Raw genomic sequence first — 22263 nt, 5'->3', positions numbered from 1 at the left:
AGCACCCTGGCTGACACTTCCTGCTTAGTTAGCCCTCAGATTTCACCCCAAAGCTATACTTCTAGGGGCTAACAGACCTGAAAAAATCCTTAAGAAGAAAATAGAAACCAACAAACATAACAAAGAGTTACTTTTAAATCATCCAGGAATATGCAAGCTAAGGCAGAAAATGAAGAGGGTGAGGTTTATCATTGCTGTTCTAATTCCTGCCTTCCCCCTCCCATTCTGTTTGACTCCTGGGGCCTCAGCTTGGGTAGCTTATCCAGGTGCCCCTTCCCAGCGCCTTCTAAGAGCCTCCTCCTCTGACAAATACACCTGCTCTCAGAGCTTCCCCTGCTAGTCTCTCACTTTGACCAAGCCTAAGTGACTGGCTAGCTAATTTATCTAATGTAATCTGGACAAAGGAAATAATGGCAGTTTGCTCCACCCAGATAATTGGTTACATTTTTGAAGAGAGCTTTGACCCTTTAACCCAAAGGAGTTACTACAGTGGAGGAAATTCCTTTTCCGTAAAATATAGTTGTGTTTTGTTTTGAGATATGTTAGTTCGGTGTCATTCCCTTACCAATTCTGTCCACTCTAAGACTAGCTCACTGTAGAAAGCCATTAATTTACTATGGTTCGTGATAACACCTACTATCTAGGCCTCTCAATACTTCGTTTTTTTACCTGCTCTCAGTACACTCTAGAAGCTAACCAGTCCAGCTCAGTCTTCCCTGTGCACATAGGTACATGGCCATATATAGAACTACCTTATTCAAGGTCCAGAGGAGAAACAGTTGTTCCAAACTCTTTCTTCCCATTGGCCACCCATACACATGTGGGTATTTGGCAATAATCATGCCTTCTTGAGCTAAAAGCGTAGAGATCCAATTCTGATTTATAGAGTAGATAATACATAGCACTATACAAATACTTTTTTTACACAGCAAATATATACCAGAAAATTATACCAGAAAGGAAGTTAGAATAGCAATGATATACATCTCCTACATCATTTTCTGCCTAGGGCTGCCTGTTCCTGGACATTCCAAATACAAAGTTTTTTTCATTGGTTACATCATTGATTTGAACTCACCAATGAATTAAAAATTTTTTTTGATTACATTTATTTATCTTTGAGAGACAGAGAGAAATAGAGCATGAGCAGGGGTGGGGGGGCAGAGAGAGAGAGAGGGAGACACAGAATCCGAAGCAGGCTCCAGGCTCTGAGCTGTCAGCACAGAGCCCAATGCAGGGCTTGCACTCACAAACCGTGAGATCATGACCTGAGCCGAAGTCAGATGCTTAACCAACTGAGCCACCTAGGCACCCCAAACCAATGAATTTTTTTTAAAGGCAAAGCATTTTGTTTTGGTAAAGTTTGCTGTATTATTTGTAAACTTTGTATACAATTAGGTTTCGATAAATCAGAATTTACTAAGTAAGGATAGTTCTACTAAATTCTATTACAGTTCTCAGAGTACAAGAAAAGGCTAAGTTATTCATTAAAGTGATACAAGATTCCTAAAATTATTAGGAAGTTACAATATTTTCATTAGAATAAAAATTATTCAAAATTATGTAGTCATATAAACTAAATCCCTTAGCAGTTCCTCAAAGTAAAACATGTTCATTTTTTGTTTTAGGTGGGGCCTACTATCTTATTTCCAGAAGCTTAGGGCCCGAGTTCGGTGGGTCTATAGGCTTGATCTTTGCTTTTGCCAATGCAGTGGCTGTTGCTATGTATGTGGTGGGATTTGCTGAAACAGTGGTAGATCTTCTTAAGGTAATTAAAAGTTTTTCTTTTTTTCAGCCAAGTAAGGTAATTCAGTTCAATTTGCCTTTTCAGGGCACTAGGGGTTATCGCCATGGCAAGATGAGAGGAAATACATTTATTCTGTAGAATGTGGAAGTTGGATATAGTGGAAGGAGCTCTGGGCTTGGCATCAGAACTGGCTTGGAATCCCGACTCTCAGATTTATCAGCTGAGAGGATTCTGGGCCAGTCCCTCTATTGTTCTGAACCCTTTTTCTCAAATCTGTCATATGAGCTAGTAATACTGTTCTATGTATTTAATAGACATGCAGTACAGAACAAAAGAAATACTGTGTAAAATATGAAACAAAAGATAAATGATGAACATTATTTTCAGTAGCAATATTACTATTATGGTTATATTTTCCGAAAGGGAAAGAAAGTTCAAACATTCGAATAACTCACTGCAGGAAATTAAGCATTTCCTGGTTTAGGTGCTCCATCTAGACGGTATGTATGTGACCATGTTAATTAGCTGGTATGTGAACTAATTTCTAGTCCTCCTTTTATGGAAGTAATAGCATTCACTGAATCCAATTAATAGCAGGACCCTTATTTGAAAATTAAATGAATAAATGAGTGAAGTATATAGTTCATAAGGCACATGATCTTCAAGACATGCATTATCTGGTTTCTGTAGTTTAATTGAATGACACTTATTTTCCAATATTCACGTTGGAAACCACTCATTTTTATTTCTCTAAGATTCCCCTTGACACACAAAAATAACTAGTCATTCTTCTGAAAGAAAACATTGTGTTTATAACGGCACATACTTACCTTAGTGCTACAATGGCTTTAAAATCTGTGAGTAGAATGACCATCTAGAATTTCCAAACTTGGCTAACAATGGCCTATTATTATAGGACAAAATAATGTTCATCTCAGATTTAGGAGCACTTCATTTTTCTATTATCCTATAGGGCCCCAGACATGAGTGCACAGTGTCTCTTCTATAATAAGACATACAGGCCAAAAAAGCTCCATCTCTAACCATTTTAATGATTTTTGTTGTTGTTCCAGGAGAGCAATTCAGTGATGGTGGATCCAACCAATGACATCCGGATAATAGGCTCCATCACAGTGGTGATTCTTTTAGGAATTTCAGTAGCTGGAATGGAATGGGAAGCAAAGGTGATTTTCTCAAAATGGTGCTATCGCCCACTGCTGCTCAGGTCTTGGCCAAATTGCAGGAATAGAACAAACCCTGTATTCTAAAAGAATTGCTATTATTACTTGCTATGGCAAAAGTTGTGGGTTAGCAATGGGAAGAGCACCAAGCCCTCAGAGCACGAGGTCCAGGCAGTCATGACCCAGCTCATGTGTCACCTGATTGGGCTGGGCTTTGTTCTTTATGCTGTCACCATGTGACATACACACCAACATTGCTGCCATTTTCACACACAGACCCCTTATGATCATAGCAGTGGTACATGCTGGAAACTGGGTCTCCTAGGTCACACCCCTGGTATCCCATTTCAAGCTGGCTATGGTGCTGAAGCCCAAAAGAAATGGCAAGTGCGATGGGAGAAGGTAATAGAGGCAGGAACTATCATTCTCCTATGAGACACAGTAGTACAGGAGCAAATTTGGGGGCATGATAAGGCCCTGGAACTAGAGAATATCTGGATTTAACTAATAGTAATACAGTTAGTAAATTTCTGCATGTCAGGAGCATGTATTTTTCCTGATTCATAACTCTACAGTGACTGGTATAATTGCAACTGGTCTTAAGTGCCTGGAGATGCAGTGCTTAGACCTCAAGAGGTCACCAGAGATACAAAGGGGGCCAAAGTCACCCACCTACATAAGGCAATGGGAAACATTCCCATATGGCATTTATTTGTGGATTATACATTCACACATCAAACAAAAATTAATTAAGTGTTTATTATGTGCTGGGCTTATTATATGCTGGGCATTTTGCTAGGCTAGGATATTCTGTTGTGACCGAAACAGGCACAATCCTGGCCCTAGTTGAGCATATGGTCTGTGGGAATAGGAGTAATGATCAAGTAGATAAACGAGTAAATATAAAAAGGTAAGTTGTGAAAGTGCTATAAAGGAACTGAACAGGGCACTGAGATACAAAATAAGAGGAATCTACTTACAATGACTTTATTCCCTCAGGGACGCAATGTAGTTTCATGGCAGTAGAGGGTAGATTTAAAGCGCTAGCTCTGTTGTCAGAGCACCTGAATTTGAATTTGGTTTACATCTGTGTGACTTTTAGAAAGTTGCCTAAATTCTCTGTGCCTCAGTTTCTTTATCTTTAAAATGATGATAATAAGGTTGCCTACTTCATACAGTTATTGGTGGTATTATCTATCTGAAAGAATACCGGTAAAATTAAATCTGTCTCTGTTGTTGTAAGCCCTCAGTGAATGATAGCTGTTATTATTTAGATTCAATGGTCAAGAAAGTCCTCTCTGAAGAGGTAACTAAGACTTCAAGGATGAGAAGAAGGAAATAGTTATGCAAAGAGTTCCCTGCAGAGGGAGCAGCATATGGGAATGCCAAGCCAAAAGACTCTTGAAATGTCAGCAGGAGGAGAGGGGGGATAAAGAAAGACAATTTGATTGGTCAACCTTGCAAATTGCTTGTGCTGAGCACACACTGGTGGCCCAACATCAGATGCATGAGGGATCACAGGAGCTCTATGAATCATCATGTTCTCATACTTCTGTTGCATTTAGCACTGGGAAAGGTAAGAAAGAATCCATAGGCAGTCTGTCTAGAAAAGGAATAAACTCTATCAGTGATAAAACTTTGGACTCCATTTATGTTCCTGAGGACACTGCAGCAAGTTACCACCTAGTACTTGGAATATTTTTGAAATGTCACCTTCAAGTGCACAAGCAGATGTGCCCACTGAAAATGTTAACAGCTACACTCAGATCAGACGTAGTGTATCCTACAAGGATACACTATTGCCTATTGGATAGTAGTTTTAATCAGAATAACCAGGTAGAATCTTTCTTCAGTGGACATTACTTTTACAATTAGGTGAAGAGCTGTTAAATGAATCTAAGTTGGCCTCCTTTTTCTTTGTCATTCCAGGCTCAAGTGATACTTCTGGTCATTCTTCTCATTGCTATTGCAAACTTCTTTATTGGAACCGTCATTCCATCCAACAATGAGAAGAAGTCCAGAGGTTTCTTTAACTACCAAGGTACGTGTGACAAATTAGTTGCTTTGCAATCAGTGGTTCTCCCCTGTCCACCTCCATCACCATCCCTGTGTCCCCCACCTCAGCCATTAGAATCCCAGTGCAATCCAGGGAAGAGCCTGTGCAATCCCAGTGCAATCCCAGCCAGTGCAATCCAGGGAAGAGCCTGGGGTTGGTTTCAGGAAATCCGCAGTGAGTCTCAACTCTGCTACTTCCCAGCTAGACCAGTCACCTAACATGTTTGGGTCTCAAATTTCCCTGACCAAGAGTGGGTGATAACAATAACTTCCTGAAGAGATTTTTGAGAAGTAAATAAGGTAGTGGATGCAAAAGTTCCTTGAAAACCTTCAAGTGTAGGACAAATTGTTGTTGCTATCAAATAGTAGAAGTAGAGTTGTATAAGCAAGGAAAGAGAACATAGGTCAGGCAATTTGCTCAACCATTGAGAATACTAAAGTCCAACATAGTCCTTTTCCTGCTGGACTTAAAAAATACATATTTTATTGTGTTTAAAATTTTTTTAATGTTTATTTTTGAGAGAGAGAGAGAGAGAGAGAGAGAGAGACAGAGCACAAGTGGGGCAGGGACAGAGAGCAACGGAGAGAGAATCCAAAGCAGGCTCTGGGCACTGAGATGTCAGCACAGAGCCCAACGCAGGGCTTGTACTCACAGACTGTGAGATCATGGCCTGAACCAACGTCAGGCGTCCGACGGACTGAGCCACCCGGGTGCCTCATAAGATTTTATTTTCAAGTAATCTCTATGTCCAACATGAGGCTTGAACTCACAACCCTGAGATCAAGAGTCGCATGTTCCATGGACGGAGCCACCTAGGTGCCCCCTTCTAAACTTCTTTGTACCTTGCTTATCTCTAGGATTATCTAGTGTTATCTAGTTAAGCATCACTGTCAGGTTTTCAAGCATAAAAGATTGTAGGAGCTGGTGTATCATCCTGAGGGAATCATACTGAGCATGAAATTCTACTCTACCTTTGTACACCTTCCTAGCTGTCCATTGTAGGTTACTCAAGAACCCACTGCTGAGATTTAAAAAAATATTTCTCTTCATTATTTATTATTAGTATTTGTTTCCTTTAGGTATCCCATCACCCCTTTCTACCTGTTTCTTTTTCTTTGTAAAGTTTGTCTTGTTTGCTTTGTATGTTAACGTCCTTTTTCCTTTCGATCCCTTTCCCTCCTTCTAGCTCCTGCTATATATTTTCTGAGTCCTTCTAGCTCCAGCTGTATTGTTTCTGATGACTCAAATTCTCTTTTCTTGTTTTTGCATCAGGCCAGATTCTTTTGTTTGCATTTTTCTCCCTTCCTTTTTCTGTTTTTCTTCTGCATTGTTGGCTTCTAATTTTTTTTTTTTTCTTCAACGTTTTTTTTTTAATTTATTTTTGGGACAGAGAGAGACCGAGCATGAACGGGGGAGGGGCAGAGAGAGAGGGAGACACAGAATCGGAAACAGGCTCCAGGCTCCGAGCCATCTGCCCAGAGCCTGACGCGGGGCTCGAACTCACGGACCGCGAGATCGTGACCTGGGTGAAGTCGGACGCTTAACCGACTGCGCCACCCAGGCGCCCCTGCATTGTTGGCTTCTAATTTAAATAATTTGCTGAGACCTCATGGAATAGTACTGTTTTATGACCAAGGATCTTCACTATATTAAACTTCTGTATATGAGAATTTGCTATAAGAATTTAAGATCTAATATCTGGGAGCAGGGAATGGGGAGGGTAAACATAAGTAGCAAAATCATAAGATAGTTTCACCCACAGGGCTTTCCTACAATTAAAAAAAAAGCATAGAAAATCTGTGTGTTGATTAGAGTATTTATGCATGGAAGAAGGTAGCTGTGTGTGTATAGGGCAGTGCACGTGTGTGGTATATTTGCAAATATGCCAGTATAGCCATGAGAAACATTCTCCATTTCCCCCTTTTTCAATCTAGAAAGATTCAAAAAGTCAGGAGGCCTGGGTCTCTGTTGGCACAAAAGTTTTTCAGAGCTGTTCTAGAAATCTACAACTTTGACTCTCGGCAAACATGAGTATGAGGTTTGTCAGGAGTACACCAATCTCTTCAAGTTCCTTCCATTTAAAATATAGGGAAACATTTACACAATACATTGATAGAAACTAAAGGAAACCAATCTCATGCTCTGTAAAGAAAGTCTACATGATAATTTTCTCTTTACTTGTGTTACAGCATCAATATTTGCGGAAAACTTTGGGCCAAGCTTCACAAAAGGTGAAGGCTTCTTCTCTGTCTTTGCCATTTTTTTCCCTGCAGCTACTGGGATTCTTGCTGGTGCCAATATCTCAGGAGATTTGGAGGTATGTTGTTTCCTCTGCTTTTGTGGTCCTGGGAAGTAGTGGTGACATAGGTGAGCAGCATGAACTATAGAGGTCAACAGTGACCATAGTTCTCTACAAATTTTAAAACTGAAATTTCTGTATGGGTCCCAGTTACTTAAAACTTCTCTCTTTTAATGCCAACATTTAATGCCAGACCATCCTATTTCAGATATTCCTTCCAAAACTCTTATTCAGTGACATTAGAAGGATAGAGTATATTGATAGTATATAACATTTCCAAGAAAATGAATATAGCTCAGTGAAAAAAAATCAGAACCTGCCTTTCTCTTTTAAACACATAATGAACAAGAACACATAACATTTGGGGGGAAAAAACCCACCCCCACCCCCACCAAATCACTTTATTAGTGAATATTTATTTATTGAATTCAGATATATATATCTGAATATATATACACATATGAATATACATATACATATACATATGAATATGCACATGAATATATATACATATATTCATTCAATCAGTATTTATTTAGCACTCCATTCATAGTATTTTATGTCAAGTACCATAAAGAGCATTATGTTAGATTATTGGTTTGCATGTTTTATAAAATACTGATAGCAGTGACCTAAACAAGAAAGAAGTTTATTTTTCTACTGGATAAAAATCTTAGCTCATAGGTCATGCAGTAGAATAACAAAAATCTTCTCCAAAAGGTAGCTCAGAATCCCAGATGACCTCTCTTGTTTTAACATTCCTTTGGGTTGGTTTGCCCTCACCGGCAATGTCCAAGATGACTGGTCACTTTCAAGATCATGTTCCAGCCCATAAGAAGAGAATTAAGGAAGTAGAGGGCAAGAAATCCTGGCCCTTGCATGTATTACTTCTGCGGACATTCCATTGGCCAGAATTTAGTCTCTATGACCTTACCTAGTTGCAAAGAAGGCTAGGAAATGTAGTCTCTAGCTGGGCAGCCATGTACTTTGAATTTTAGGGAGTTCTAGTATTAAAAGGAGGAAGATAAGAATGGATGTTAGGGGATAGTAAACAGTCTCTACCATACACAAAAAAGAAGACACAGGTTTTAACTCATACATTTATAATCAACTTTGGAAGACAAGAAATATTTGCAAGAGCTGTCAAGAGGTATGTACAAATGAAAACCACATGTACTGTCTAAATAAATTGTGAAATAAACATAGTAAACAAATAATTGTTAAGTCTGGGATGATTTCCTTAAGGGTGTAACTTTTCAGGGTGAACTTAGAGCAAAAGCTAAATAGTGACTGTTGGTGAGAAAATGTACAGGTATTCCAGGTAGAGAAGAAAAAGGACAGTCGTCCCTCACAGTTTAACTGGAGAAGCCCTGGTGAGGCTGGATGACCTTAGAGTGCAAAAGGAAATAGCTGTTGGTGGGACCTAAGCAAGAGGTGCTTAACTCTGTCAGAGTGGGGACCTTACCTTTGGTTATATTCATTGCTGCATCCTCAGAGCTAGTAAGGTTTCAATACATATTTGTTGAGTGAATGAATAAGAGCATTTAGATTTGTCATATTAAGGACCACAGTGTCATGGTCAATTCTTGAGCTGAGATATGGAATAAAATAAATTAGGCAGAGGCTCAGAAAATTAAGTAACTTTTTCAAAATGATTCAAATAGTAAGCATGGCTGCTTAATGAAATTTAGCTGTGGATGTTGAGCTTCCAGTTTCTCAGATTTAGAAAAGTATCAGAGGTCACTAACGTAAAATTCTGCAGACTATAAGCACATACGTTTTTTTAAGTTTATTTTGAGAGAAAGAGAGAACACAAGCAGGGGAAGGGCAGAGAGAGAGGGAGAGAGAGAATCCCCCACTTTTGGTGCAGAGCCCAAGGCAGGCATTGAACTTGCAAACTGGGAAATCATAACCTGAGCCAAAATCAAGAGTTGGATGCTTAACCATTGTGCCACCCAGGCACCCCTGTAAGCACACATTTTTTATTTATTTTTTAAAAATTTACATCCCAGGTAGTTAGCATATAGTACAACAATGATTTTAGGAGTAGATTCCTTAATGCCCCTTACCCATTTATCCCATGCCCTCTCCAAAACCCCTCCAGTAACCCTTTGTTTGTTCTCTGTATTTCAGAGTCTCTTATGTTTTGTCCCCGCCCTGTTTTTATATTATTTTTGCTTCCTTTACCCTATGTTCATCTGTTTTTGCATCTTAAAGTCCTCATACAAGTGAAGTCATATGATATTTGTCTTTCTCTGACTAATTTCACTTAGCATAATACCCTCTAGTGCCATCCACGTAGTTGCAAATGCCAAGATTTCATTCTTTTTGATTGCTGAGTAATACTCTATTGTATATGTGTGTGTATATATATATATATATATATATATATATATATATACCACATCTTCTTTATCCATTCATCCATTGATGGACATTTGGGCTCTTTGCACACTTTGGCTATTGTTGACAGTGCTGCTATAAACATTGGATTGCATATGCCCCTTCGAAACAGCATACCTGTATCCCTTGGATAAATACCTATTTGCTGGGTCATAGGGTAGTTCTATTTTTAATTTTTTTTCAATATATGAAATTTATTGTCAAATTGGTTTCCATACAACACCCAGTGCTCATCCCAAAAGGTGCCCTCCTCAATACCCATCACCCACCCTCCCCACCCTCCCACCCCCATCAACCCTCAGTTTGTTCTCAGATTTTAAGAGTCTCTTATGCTTTGGCTCTCTCCCACTCTAACCTCTTTTTTTTTCCCTTCCCTTCCCCCATGGGTTTCTGTTAAGTTTCTCAGGATCCACATAAGAGTGAAAACATATGGTATCTATCTTTCTCTGTATGGCTTATTTCACTTAGCATAGCACTCTCCAGTTCCAACCACGTTGCTACGAAGGGCCATATTTCATTCTTTCTCATTGCCATGTAGTACTCCATTGTGTATATAAACCACAATTTATTTATCCATTCATCAGTTGATGGACATTTAGGCTCTTTCCATAATTTGGCTATTGTTGAGAGTGTTGCTATAAACGTTGGGGTACAAGTGCCCCTGTGCATCAGTACTCCTATATCCCTTAGGTAAGTTCCTAGCAGTGCTACTGCTGGTCATAGGGTAAGTCCATTTTTTATTTTTTGATGAACCTCCATACTGTTTGCCAGAGTGGCTGTACTAGTTTGCATTTCCACCAGCAGTGCAAAAGAGATCCTCTTTCTGCCAACATCTGTTGTTGCCTGAGTTGTTAATGTTAGCCATTCTGACAGGTGTGAGGTGGTATCTCATTGTGGTTTTGATTTGTATTTCCCTGATGATGTGTGATGTTTAGCATTTTTTCATGTGTCGGCTGGCCATCTGATGTCTTTGGAGAAGTGTCTGTTCATGTCTTTTGCCCATTTCTTCACTGGATTATTTGTTTTTTGGGTGTTGAGTTTAATAAATTCTCTACAGATTTTAGATACTAATCTATCTTTATCTGATTCATCATTTGCAAATATCTCCTCCCATTCCGCCTGTTGCCTTTTAGTTTTGCTGACTGTATCCTTCATTGCACAGAAGCTTTTTATTTTGATGAGGTCAAAATAGTGAACTATCAATAGTTCATTTTTGCTTTTGTTTCCCTTGCTTCTGGAGAAGCATTGAGGATGAAGTTGCCACGGCCAGGTCAAAGAGGTTTTTGCCTGCTTTCTCCTCGAGGATTTTGATGGTTTCCTGTCTTATGTTTAGGTCTTTCATCCATTTTGAGTTTATTTTTGTGTGTGGTGTAAGAAAGTGGTCCGGGTTCATTTTTCTGCATGTCACTGTCCAGTTTTCCCAGCATCAGTTGCTGAAGAGACTGCCTTTATTCCATTGGATATTCTTTCCTGCTTTGTCAAAGATGAGCTGACCATACATTTGTGGGTCCATTACTGGGTTCCCTATTCTGTTCCATTGATCTGAGTGTCTGTTCTTGTGCCAGTACATACTGTCTTGATGATTACACCTTTGTAGTATAGGTTGAAGTCCGGGATTGTGATGCCTCCAGGTTTGGTTTTCTTTTTCAAGATTGCTGTGGCAATCTTGGGGTCTTTTCTGGTTCCATACAAATTTTAGGATTGTTTGTTCTAACTCTATGAAGAATGCTGGTGTTATTTTGATAGGGATTGCTTTAGGTAGTATTGACATATTAACAATATTTGTTATTCCTATCCAGGAGCATGGAATATTTTTCCATTTTTTTGTGTCTTCTTCAATTTCTTTCATAATCTTTCTATAGTTTGCAGTGTATAAGTTTTTCACCCCTTTGGTTAGATTTATTCCTAGGTATTTTATGGTTTTTGGTACAATTGTAAATGGGATCGACTCCTCGATTTCTCTTTCTGTTGCTTCATTGTTGGTGTATAGGAATTTTAACTGATTTCTGTGCATTGACTCTACATCCTTCAAATTGCTGAATTCATGGATCAGTTCTCACAATTCTTTGGTGGCATCTTTAAGGTTTTCCATATAGAATATCATGTCGTCTGTGAAGAGTGAAAGTTTGTCCTCCTCCTGGCCAATTTGGATGCCTTTTATTTCTTTGCATTGTCTGATTGCTGAGACTAAAACTTCCAATCCTATGTTGAATAACAGTGGTGAGAGTGGACATCCCTGTCTTGTTGCTGACCTTAGGGGGAAGGCTTTCCGTTTTTCCCCATTGAGAATGATATTAGCGTTGGTTCTTTCATATATGGCTTTAAAGATCTGGAGGTATGATCCTTCTATCCCTACTTTCTTGAGGGTTTTTATCAATAAAGGATGCTGTATTTTGTCAAATGCTATCTTTGCATCTGTTGAGAGGATCATGTGGTTCTTGTCCTTTCTTTTATTGATGTGATGAATCACATCAATTGTCTTGTGGATATTGAACCAGCCCTGCATCCCAGGTATGAATCCCACTTGGTTGTGGTGAGTAATTTTTCTAATGTATTGTTGGATCTGCTTAACTGATATCTTGTTGAGGATTTTTGCATCCACGTTCATCAGGGAAATCTGTCTGTAGTTCGCCTTTTTAACAGGGTCTTTGTCTGGTTTTGGAATCAAGGTAATACTGGTTTCATAGAAAGAGTTTGGAAGTTTTCCTTCCATTTCTATTTTTTGGAACAGCTTCAAGAGAATAGGTGTTAACTCTTCCTTAAATGTTTGGTAGAATTCCCCTGGAAAGCCATCTGGGCCTGGACTCTTGTTTTTTGGCAGATTTTTGATTACTAATTTGATTTCCTTACTGGTTATGGGTCTGTTCAAATTTTCTATTTGTTTCTGTTTCAGTTTTGGTAGCATATATGTTTCTAGGAATTTGTCCATTTCTTCCAGATTGCCCATTTTATTGGCATATAATAGCTCATAATATTTTCTTATTGTTTTTATTTCTGCTGTGTTGGCTGTGATCTCTCCTCTTTGATTCTTGATTTTATTTATTTAGGTCCTTGCCTTTTTCTTTTTGATCAAACTGGCTAGTGGTTTATCAATTTTGTTAATTCTTTCAAAGAACCAGCTTCTGGTTTTATTGATCTGTTCTGCCGGTTTTTTTGGTTTCAATAGCATTAATTTCTGCTCTAATCTTTCTTATTTCCTGTCATCTGCTGGTTTTGTGTTTTATTTGCTGTTTTTTTTCCAGCTCTTTAAGGCATAATGTTAGGTTGTGTATCTGAGATCTTTCTTCCTTCTTTGGGAAGGTCTGGATTGCTATATACTTTCCTGTTATAGCTGCGTCCCAGAGGTTTTGGGCTGGAGTGTTATAATTTTCATTGGCTTCCATGTACTTTAATTTCCTCTTTAACTTCTTGGTTAGGTCATTAATTCTTTAGTAGGATGTTCTTCAGTCTCCTAGTACTTGTGACCTTTTCAAATTTTTTCTTGTGGTTAATTTCGAGTTTCATAGTGTTGCAGTCTGAAAATATGCACAGTATGATCTTGAACTTTTTGTACTTGTTGAGGGTTGATTTGTGTCCCATTATGTGATCTATTCTGGAGAATGTTCCATGTGCCCTGGAGAAGAATGTGTATTTTGCTGCTTTAGGATGAAATGTTCTGAATGTATCTGTTAAGTCCATCTGGTCCAGTGTGTCACTCAAAGCCATTGTTTCCTTGTTGATTTTCTGTTTAGATGATCTTTCCATTGCTGTAAGTGGGGTGTTGAAGTCCCCTACTATGATGGTATTATTATCAATGAGTTTCTTTATGTTTGTGATTAACTGATTCATATATATGGATGCTTTCAATTTTGGAGCATAAATGTTTACAGTTGTTAGGTCTTCTTGGTGGATAGACCCCTTAATTATGATATAATGCCCTTCTTCATCTCATGATGCAGTCTTTATTTTAAAGTCTAGATTGTCTGATATAAGTTTGGCTACTCTGGCTTTCTTTTGACAACCATTAGCATGATAGATGGTTCTCCATCCCCTTACTTTCAATCTGAAGGTGACTTTAGGTCTAAAGTGGGTCTCTTGTAAAGAGCATATAGGTGGATTTGTTTTTTTATCCATTCTGTTACCCTATGTCTTTTGATTGGAGCATTTAGTCATTGACATTTCAGTAAGTATTGAAAGATACGAATTTATTGCCATCATGTCGCTTGTAGAATTGGAGTTTCTGGTGTTGTTCTCTGGTACTTTCTAGTTTTTGTTGCTTTTGGTCTTTTTGTTTTGCTTTCTTTTTGTTGGTTTTTTTTCCATCTTTTCTCCCCTCAGAGCGTCCCCCTTAAAATTTCTTGTAGGGCTGGCTTAGTGGTCACGAACTTTAATTTTTGTTTGGGAAACTTTTTGTCTCTCTTTCTATTTTGAATGATAGCCTTGCTAGATAAAGAATTCTTGGCTGTGTATTCTTCTGATTCATCACATTGACTATATCCTGCCACTCCTTTTTGGCCTGCCAAGTTTCTGTGGATAGGTCTGCTGCAAACCTGATCTGTCTTCTGTTGCAGGTTAAGGACTTTTTTTCCCTTGCTGCTTTCATGATTCTTTCCTTGCCTGAGTGTTTTGTGAATTTGACTATGATATGCCTTGTTGATGGTTGGTTTTTGTTGAATCTAATGGGAATCCTCTGTGCTTCCTGGACTTTGATGTCTGTGTCTTTCCCCACGTTAGGTAAGTTTTCTTTCATGATTTGCTCACATAACCCTTCTACCCCTTTTTCTCTCTCTTTGTCTTCTGGGACCCCTATGATTCTGATGTTGTTCCTTTTTTAATGAGTCACTGATTTCTCTAATTGTTACATCATGCTCTTTTGCCTTAGGCTCCCTCTTTTTTTCTGCTTCAGTATTGTCCATAAGTTTGTCCTGTATATCATTGATTTGCTGCTCTGCCTTATCCATCCTTGCCGTCGTATCATCCATTAGAGATTACAGCTCAGGTATGGCATTTTTTATTTCATCCTGACTACATTTTGCTTCTTTTATCTCCACAGAAGGGGATTCTAATCTATTTTCAAACCCAGCTAGTATTCTTATTATCACGATTCTAAATTCTGGTTCCGACATATTGCTTGTATCTGTGTGGATTAAGTCCTTGGCTGTCATTTCTTCATGCTCTTTATTTTGGGCTGAATTCCTTCATTTCATCATTTTGAAGGAAGAAAAGGAATTAATAAGGTAAAAAAAATTAAAATAAAAAATTAAAAACAGCGCACACTCACAACATAAAATAAATGATGTTAAATCCTAGGTTTGTTTTGGTCTGGTTGATGAAAGGAGCTTGATAGATTAGAGAAAAGGGGGACAAAAAAAATGGAAAACGTTTGAAAATTTGAAAAAAGGTACACAATGAAATAGAATAAAATGAAATGATGGAAGTAAAATAAAATTTGAAAAATTTACAAAAATTAAATAATATAGTAGAAAAAATTAAACAAAAATATTTTTAATAAAAATTGAAAGTAAAAATAATTTTTTTCTCTTTCTATATTCAAGAAAAAGAAAAGAAATGAAAAAGAAAAGAAATAGATGGGTCAGCAAACATACTAAAATATGATTGAAATTACATCATTTTCCCCTAGAAGTCAAACTATGAAGGACTTTATAGTTGTAAACTAAGCAGGTAGAGAGACTTGTGTTCCTATAGTGACGTTGGCCCAGTTGGGCAGGCTTAGTGTAATGGGTCCATTCTCCACTAGATGGTACTGCTTAGCTTACTGGGGTGGATTGTTTTGGTGCTTGTAGGAGTGTATGTGCATGCGTGGGAGGGGTGAAAATGGCGTCACCCAGCTACCCAGTCTCTAGTATTGGAACTCTGTTCTCCCCACCTGTCCTTTGTCTCTGGCTTCCATCCACTCCCTGCTTTTACACTGTCTGTAACCAAACCATTAGGTTGCCAGGAGGCACCTCCCTCCCAAGTTTTATCTCAGATGTGGCTGTGTTTCCCAACCCCTCACTTCTGAGGGACTGTGGCTTTGACCCGCTCAGATCCTCTGGGGGAGGGTCTCACCAAGCAATGGCTGGTGCTGGCCATACCCAGGAACATTCCAGGGATAGCACTGCTGCTGATGCCCAGAAACTGCAGCTGGGTGCCAGCCCAACCCAGAAAAAGCTCATGCAATCATCTAGCAGCAACGTTTCAGGGATTATGGTAAGTCACAACACACATCTGGCACCAATCTTCACCTTTAATTTCATTGTTCCAGCACCAGCTAATGTGGTTCTTCTCTCAGGTCTTTGCCTCTACCAAATGTCCTCCAAGCAGGGGGTGTGTCCCAAGGACCCCTGGAGCTCACTCTGCTCCTGGGTTTTCCCTCTTCCCACCAGAGCACCACCAGGTATCGAACTATGGAGTTTCAGACTCTGTGCTCACCCTGTTTATAGTCTTAATGGAATTTAAACCCTGTCCTTTCTCCTTTCTCCCTTTTTTGATTGGTCCCTTTGGCTGTTTCCACTTTTCCACTTTCTCTCTGGTTGCTTTTGTGGGGGAGGGGGGGGCGGGGGTGGTGATTTCCCGAACTCTCCCCGTCCCGGTCTCTGTCCTCTCTCTGCAAGCAAAAACAGCTCCTTGCCCTCAGTGTGTTTTCTCTCCCCCCCCAGTTCACTTCTCTGTGCTGGGTACCTGCTGAGTTCTGTGGTGCAGGTTGTACAGATTGTTGTGTTAATCGTCAAATCAGTTTTCTAGGTGTGCAGGATGGTTTAGTGTTGATCTGGCTGTATTTTGTGGATGGGAGACGCAAAAAAAAAAACCTTACATGCTGTTCTGCCATCTTGGCCCCTCCCCTCATTGTGGTTTTGATTTACATTTCCCTGATGCTGAGTGATGTTGAGCATCTTTTCATATGTCTGAAGGCCATCTGTATGTCTTCTGTTGAGAAATGTCTATTCAGATCATCTACCCATTTTAAATCAGATTGTTTTTTTTTATATTGACAGTTATTTCCTGTCCCTGAAACAGTAAGGGAAGGGTTTCAGAGGAGGGGGACATTCAATCCAAATTTCAAGGGACAGATAGGGGCTCATCTACAGAACAAAGAAGAGAGGAACATTTGGAGTAGATGGAATGGAATAGAGAAAGGCACAGAGAAAGATGCTGCTGATGAAAATTAGTTTTTATGTGTGGTACAGTTTGCAAGTGAAATAGTTTTAGCAACACTTTAATAAACATATTTATAAAGGATCTGCTGTGTGTCCTGACACTTTGGGAGTAAGCAAAGAACCAGAATATATCTGTAGAGGATGTCCTGTCATGATTTTCAGGGCATTTGTGGTCATAGTATTGTAAAAAGTTGCTTTCTTTCTGCTTAAAAATATTTGGTGATTTTGCAGTTAAGCTTAACTTTCAACACATACATGACTATATACTATTAAATAGAACTCAGAGATTCTTTAGACTACAGAAAAGGGAGTTTGTGTATTATCCCCAAACTAGCTAGAGACACTAATGAACATAGGTCAGGGAGTAACGTGTTTTACAGAGAGCCTCCTAGCAGCTTGTAAGGATGGAATAAAAGGTAGGGGGTGATAGGTAGGGAGACTGGAGTCAGGAAGACCAGTTAAAGGATACTACAGCTCTGGACAAGAGATGGCATGAGTCTAAATTAAGACCATGGCAGGGGGAATGGATCAAAGAGGTTAGCTTTTGTTAGGGTTAGGAGAGGAAATGGAAAGAGTGTTTTCTTTTTTTTTTTTTTTTTTTTTTTTTTTTTTTTTTTTTTTTTCAACGTTTTTTTATTTATTTTTGGGACAGAGAGAGACAGAGCATGAACGGGGGAGGGGCAGAGAGAGAGGGAGACACAGAATTGGAAACAGGCTCCAGGCTCCGAGCCATCAGCCCAGAGCCTGATGCGGGGCTCGAACTCATGGACCGCGAGATCGTGACCTGGCTGAAGTCGGACGCTTAACCGACTGCGCCACCCAGGCGCCCCGGAAAGAGTGTTTTCTACTATGATCTGCAGGCAGAAAACATTATACATCAAATCAAGTGTACACATATAAATTTTCTCCAAACAGTTCTTTATTAATAATGGTATCTTCTGATATTGTCACATCAGTTCTATTCTATCGTATTCTTTGAATACTGGGTGCAACCCACTGATTGATTCCATGCTGTAATTGATGAGGAAAAAGAAGCTCAGATTTGGCCATTGAGGTTACAATAGAAAAAGGACATCAGAGTGGACACGTCTAGTGGGTCACTAGATTCATGAGTCTGGAACTCTGGAAAGGATCTTGGACAGGACTGGGAGCCATGGTGTGGATGAGTTCATCCAGGTCTGTGCAAAGAGAAGAGAGAAAAGAACCAATACAGTGCCCAGGGACCCTCAAAATATTAATGGTAGAAAAGGAGTCCATGAAGAAAAAGGGAAAGAGCTATCTAAGAGGTAAGAGAACTCAATAGAGAATGGAGTCATGAAGATCTAGAAAGGAGAACACTTTGAGAAATAATAATTAACATGACCAAAAGCCAGAGTGGCCTGTATTTCTCTGAGTGAAATCAGAAATATCACAACATGATAGATTTATTTCAGATTAGTAAGCATGTATTATTTACACACTATAGGGATATGCAAGATGTTACCTCTGTTCACAGCCTCAGAATCCTTCACAGGATGGCACTTCAGGCTGCCAGTGACAGTCAACAAGTGTTGGCCCAAGGGAATGCTACAAAGTTCCCACCCTGAACTTTCCATTTGTTAACTCACTAATGCATAATCTGTAAATATGTTCCTAGGAGTAGATTTGGGTACCCCCACAGTTAAGGTGTGGTTTCAGAGATGCAAGATTAGGATGTGGTTAACACTCCAAAAGCAGCAGTCTAATGGATTGCTGTGTATTCTATCTTAACAAAAGATATATATAATATTTAATTTAAAAAAGGTTAAAGAAGGTTCGATTTTTAGGTAACTGCTGGGGAGATGGAAACTAACATTTAAAGTAAAAACTAAGAATTTGTCAAAGTCCTGGTCCCTGTCTAGGAGAAAGGGAGCCAGAGCAGACAATGTGAATATATGATTATTAAGATACTGACATCCTTATTTATACTGGGTCCAGTCTCTCATGTATATTCTAAGTAAGTAATTTCACAGTTTGTAGCAGATAGTTCTACATAAGAACAAAGTTTTCATGTTTTAGGTACACAACTGCCTTTTATTGCCACACCTTTTATCCTTACATATATTTCTTTATTCCCACTTAAATTAATATTGCCTTTATTCACTTAATCTTTGGATTCCACTCAGATCATAAGAAATAGTTAATCTATAAAATAAAACTTGAAATATAGCATGAATTGGGAGATTGAGAGGGACCCATTTCAACCACAATTGTATTTTTCTTTTGATGTGTTGCTCACCTGCATCTATTAGCTGAAATCACTTTTGGAGATAATAGTTCGGAAGGAGAAGGCTGGGTATACATGTAGCAGAACCAACCCTATCTGCAGATACTCCTTTTTTTATTTTTTATTTTTAAATTTTATTTAAATGTAAGTTAGTTAACATATAGTGTAATAATGGTTTTAGGAGTAGAATTTAGTGATTCATCACTTACATTTAACAACTAGTGCTCATCCCAACAAATACCAACAAGTGATGGTAACACCCATCACCCATTTAGTACATCCCCCCCACCCATCTTCCCTACAGCAACCCTCAGTTTTTTCTCTATATTCAAGTCTCTTATGGTTTGTCTCCCTCTCTGTTTTTATCTTATTTTTCCTTCCCTTTCCCTATGTTCATCTCTTTTGTTTCTTAAATTATACATATGAGTGAAATCATATTATATTTATCATTCTCTGACTGACTTATTTTGCTTAGCATAATACATTCTGGTTCCATCCGCATTGTTGCAAATGGCAAGATTCCATTCTTTTTGATTGCTGAGTAATACTCCATTGTATATATATATACCACATCTTCTTTATCCATTTGTCAATTGATGGACATTTGGGCTCTTTCCATAATTTGGCTATTGTTGATAGTGCTATTATAAACATTGGGGTGCATGTGCCCCTTCAAATCAGCATTCTTGTATCTTTGGATAAATACCTCATGGTGCAATTTCTGGGTCATAGGGTAGCCTATTTAAAATTTTTTGAGGAACCGCTATACTGTTTTCCAGAGTGGCTGCACCAGTTTGGATTCCCAACAATAATGCAAAAGTGTTCCCCTTTCTCTGTATCCTCGCCAACATCTGTTGTTTCCTGAATTATTAATTTTAGTCACTCTGACTGGTGCAAGGTGGTATCTCAGTATTGTTTTGATTGGTATTTCCCTGATGATGAGTGATGCTGAGCATCTTTTCATGTGTCTGTTAGCGATCTGGATGTCTTCTTTGGAAAAGTGTCTATTCATGTCTTCTGTTCATTTCTTCACTGGAATATTTGCTTTTTGGTGTTGAGTTTGATAAATTAGTTATAGATTTTTGATACTAGCCATTAATCAGATATGTCAATTCCAAATATCTTCTCCCATTCTGTTGGTTGCCTTTTAGTTTTGTCGATTGTTTCCTTTACTGTGCAAAAGCTTTTTATCTTGATGAAATCCCAACAGTTTATTTTTGCTTTTGTTTCCCTTGCCTCCAGAGTCATTTCTAGTAAGAAGTTGCTGTGGCTGAGGTCAAAGAGGTTGCTGTTTGTTTTCTCCTCTAGGATTTTGATGGTTTCCTGTCTCGCATTTGGGTCTTTCATGCTGAGGTCAAAGAGGTTGCTGTTTGTTTTCTCCTCTAGGATTTTGATGGTTTCCTGTCTCGCATTTGGGTCTTTCATCTATTTTGAGTTTATTTTTGTGTATGGTGTAAGAAAGTGGTCCAGGCTCATTCTTCTACATGTTGTTGTCCAGTTTTCCCAACATCATTGGCTGAAAAGACCTGTTTTTCCATTGGATATTCATTCCTGCTTTGTCAAAGATTAGTTGGCCATACATTTATGGGTCCAATCTGGGTTCTCTATTCTGTTCCATTGATCTATGTGCACCATACTGCCTTGGTGATTACAGCTTTGGAATACAGATTGAAGTCCAGAATTGTGCTACCTCCAGTTTTGGTTTTCTTTTGCAACATGATTTTAACTATCCAGGGTCTTTCCTGGTTCCATACAAATTTTAGAATTGTTTGTTCTAGTTCTGTGAAAAATGCTGGTGTTATTTTGGTAGGGATTGCAATGAATGTGTAGATTGCTTTGGACAGTAACAACATTTCAACAATATTTGTTCTTCTGATCCATGAACATGGAATGTTTTTCCATTTCTTTGTGTTTTCTTCAATTTCTTTTATAAGCTTTCTATAGTTTTCAGTGTATAGATCTTGTACCTGTTTGGTTAGGTTTATTCCTAGGTATTTTATGGTTTTAGGTACAATTGTAAATGGGATAAATTCCTTGATTTCTCTTTCTGCTGCTTCATTATTGGTGTCTAGAAATGCAGCTGATTTCTATATGTTGATTTTATATCCTTTGATATAAATTTTCTGAATTCATGTATCAGTTCTAGCAGTTCTTTGGTGGAGTCTTTTGGGTTTTCCAAACAGAATATCATGTCATCTGCAAAGAGCAAATCCTTCCAATTTTGATATCTTCTGTTTCTTTTTGTTGTCTGATTGTTGAGGCTAGGACTTCCAACACTATGTTGTACAACAGTGGTGAGTATAGACATGCTTATTGTGTTCCTGACCTTAGAGGGAAAGCTCTCAGTTTTTCTCCATTAAGGATGATATTAGCTGTAGATCTTTCATATATGATCTTGAGGTATGTTCCTTCTATCCCTACTTTTTGAGGGTTTTTATCAGGAAAGGATGCTGTATTTTGTCAAATGCTTTTTTGCATCTATTGAGAGGATCATGTGGTTCTCATCCTTTCTTTTATTAATGTGATATATTGATTTGTGGATGTTGAACCACCCCTGAAGCTCAAGAATAAACCCCACTTGATCATGGTGATTACTGCTTTTAATGTATTGTTGGATTCCATTTGCTAGTATCTTTTTGAGAATTTTTGCATACATGTTCGTCAAGGAGATTGGTCTGTAGTTCTCCTTTTTATTGGAGTCTTTATCTGGTTTTGGAATCAAGGCAATGCTGGTCTCATAGATGACTTTGGAAGTTTTCCCTCCATTTCTATTTTGTGAAATAGCTTCAAGAGAATAGGTGTTAACTCTTCTTTAAGTGTTTGTTAGAATGCCCCTGGAAAGCCATGCAGCCTGGGACCCTTGTTTATTCAGAGATTTTTGATTATTGATTCAATTTCTTTACTGGTTATGGGTCTGTTCCAATTTTCTACTTCTTCCTGTTTCAGTTTTGGTAGGATATGTCTAGGAATTTGTCCATTTCTTCCAGATTGCCCAGTTTGTTGGCATATAATTGCTCATAATGTTCTCTTATTTTTGTTTATATTTCTGCAGTGTTGGTTGTGGTCTCTTTTTGTTAAAATTTTATTTATTTATTTTGAGAGAGAGAAAGAGAGAGAGGAGGGGAAAAGAGAAGGAGAGACAGCATCCCAAACAGGCTCTACATCATCAGTGCAGAGCCTGACATGGGGCTCAGAC

The 22263-nt window shown here is 38.5% G+C and overlaps 1 protein-coding gene across 4 annotated transcripts in view; it reads left to right on the top strand.

Annotated features, from left to right (window-relative positions):
- Window positions 1-22263, top strand: part of SLC12A1 (solute carrier family 12 member 1) — a 105979-nt gene that overhangs the window by 22353 nt on the left and 61363 nt on the right. For all 4 annotated transcript variants that reach the window (XM_058737828.1, XM_058737826.1, XM_058737825.1 and 1 more), the window contains exons 6-9: window positions 1629-1768; window positions 2821-2931; window positions 4858-4969; window positions 7174-7301. In XM_058737828.1, the coding sequence (XP_058593811.1) occupies window positions 1629-1768; window positions 2821-2931; window positions 4858-4969; window positions 7174-7301 (491 nt within the window). The remainder of the gene's footprint in view (window positions 1-1628; window positions 1769-2820; window positions 2932-4857; window positions 4970-7173; window positions 7302-22263) is intronic.

The sequence above is a fragment of the Neofelis nebulosa genome, chromosome 7 (assembly GCF_028018385.1).
Source record: "Neofelis nebulosa isolate mNeoNeb1 chromosome 7, mNeoNeb1.pri, whole genome shotgun sequence".
NCBI lineage: Eukaryota > Metazoa > Chordata > Mammalia > Carnivora > Felidae > Neofelis > Neofelis nebulosa.
This window is presented reverse-complemented; position numbering and strand designations above follow the sequence as displayed.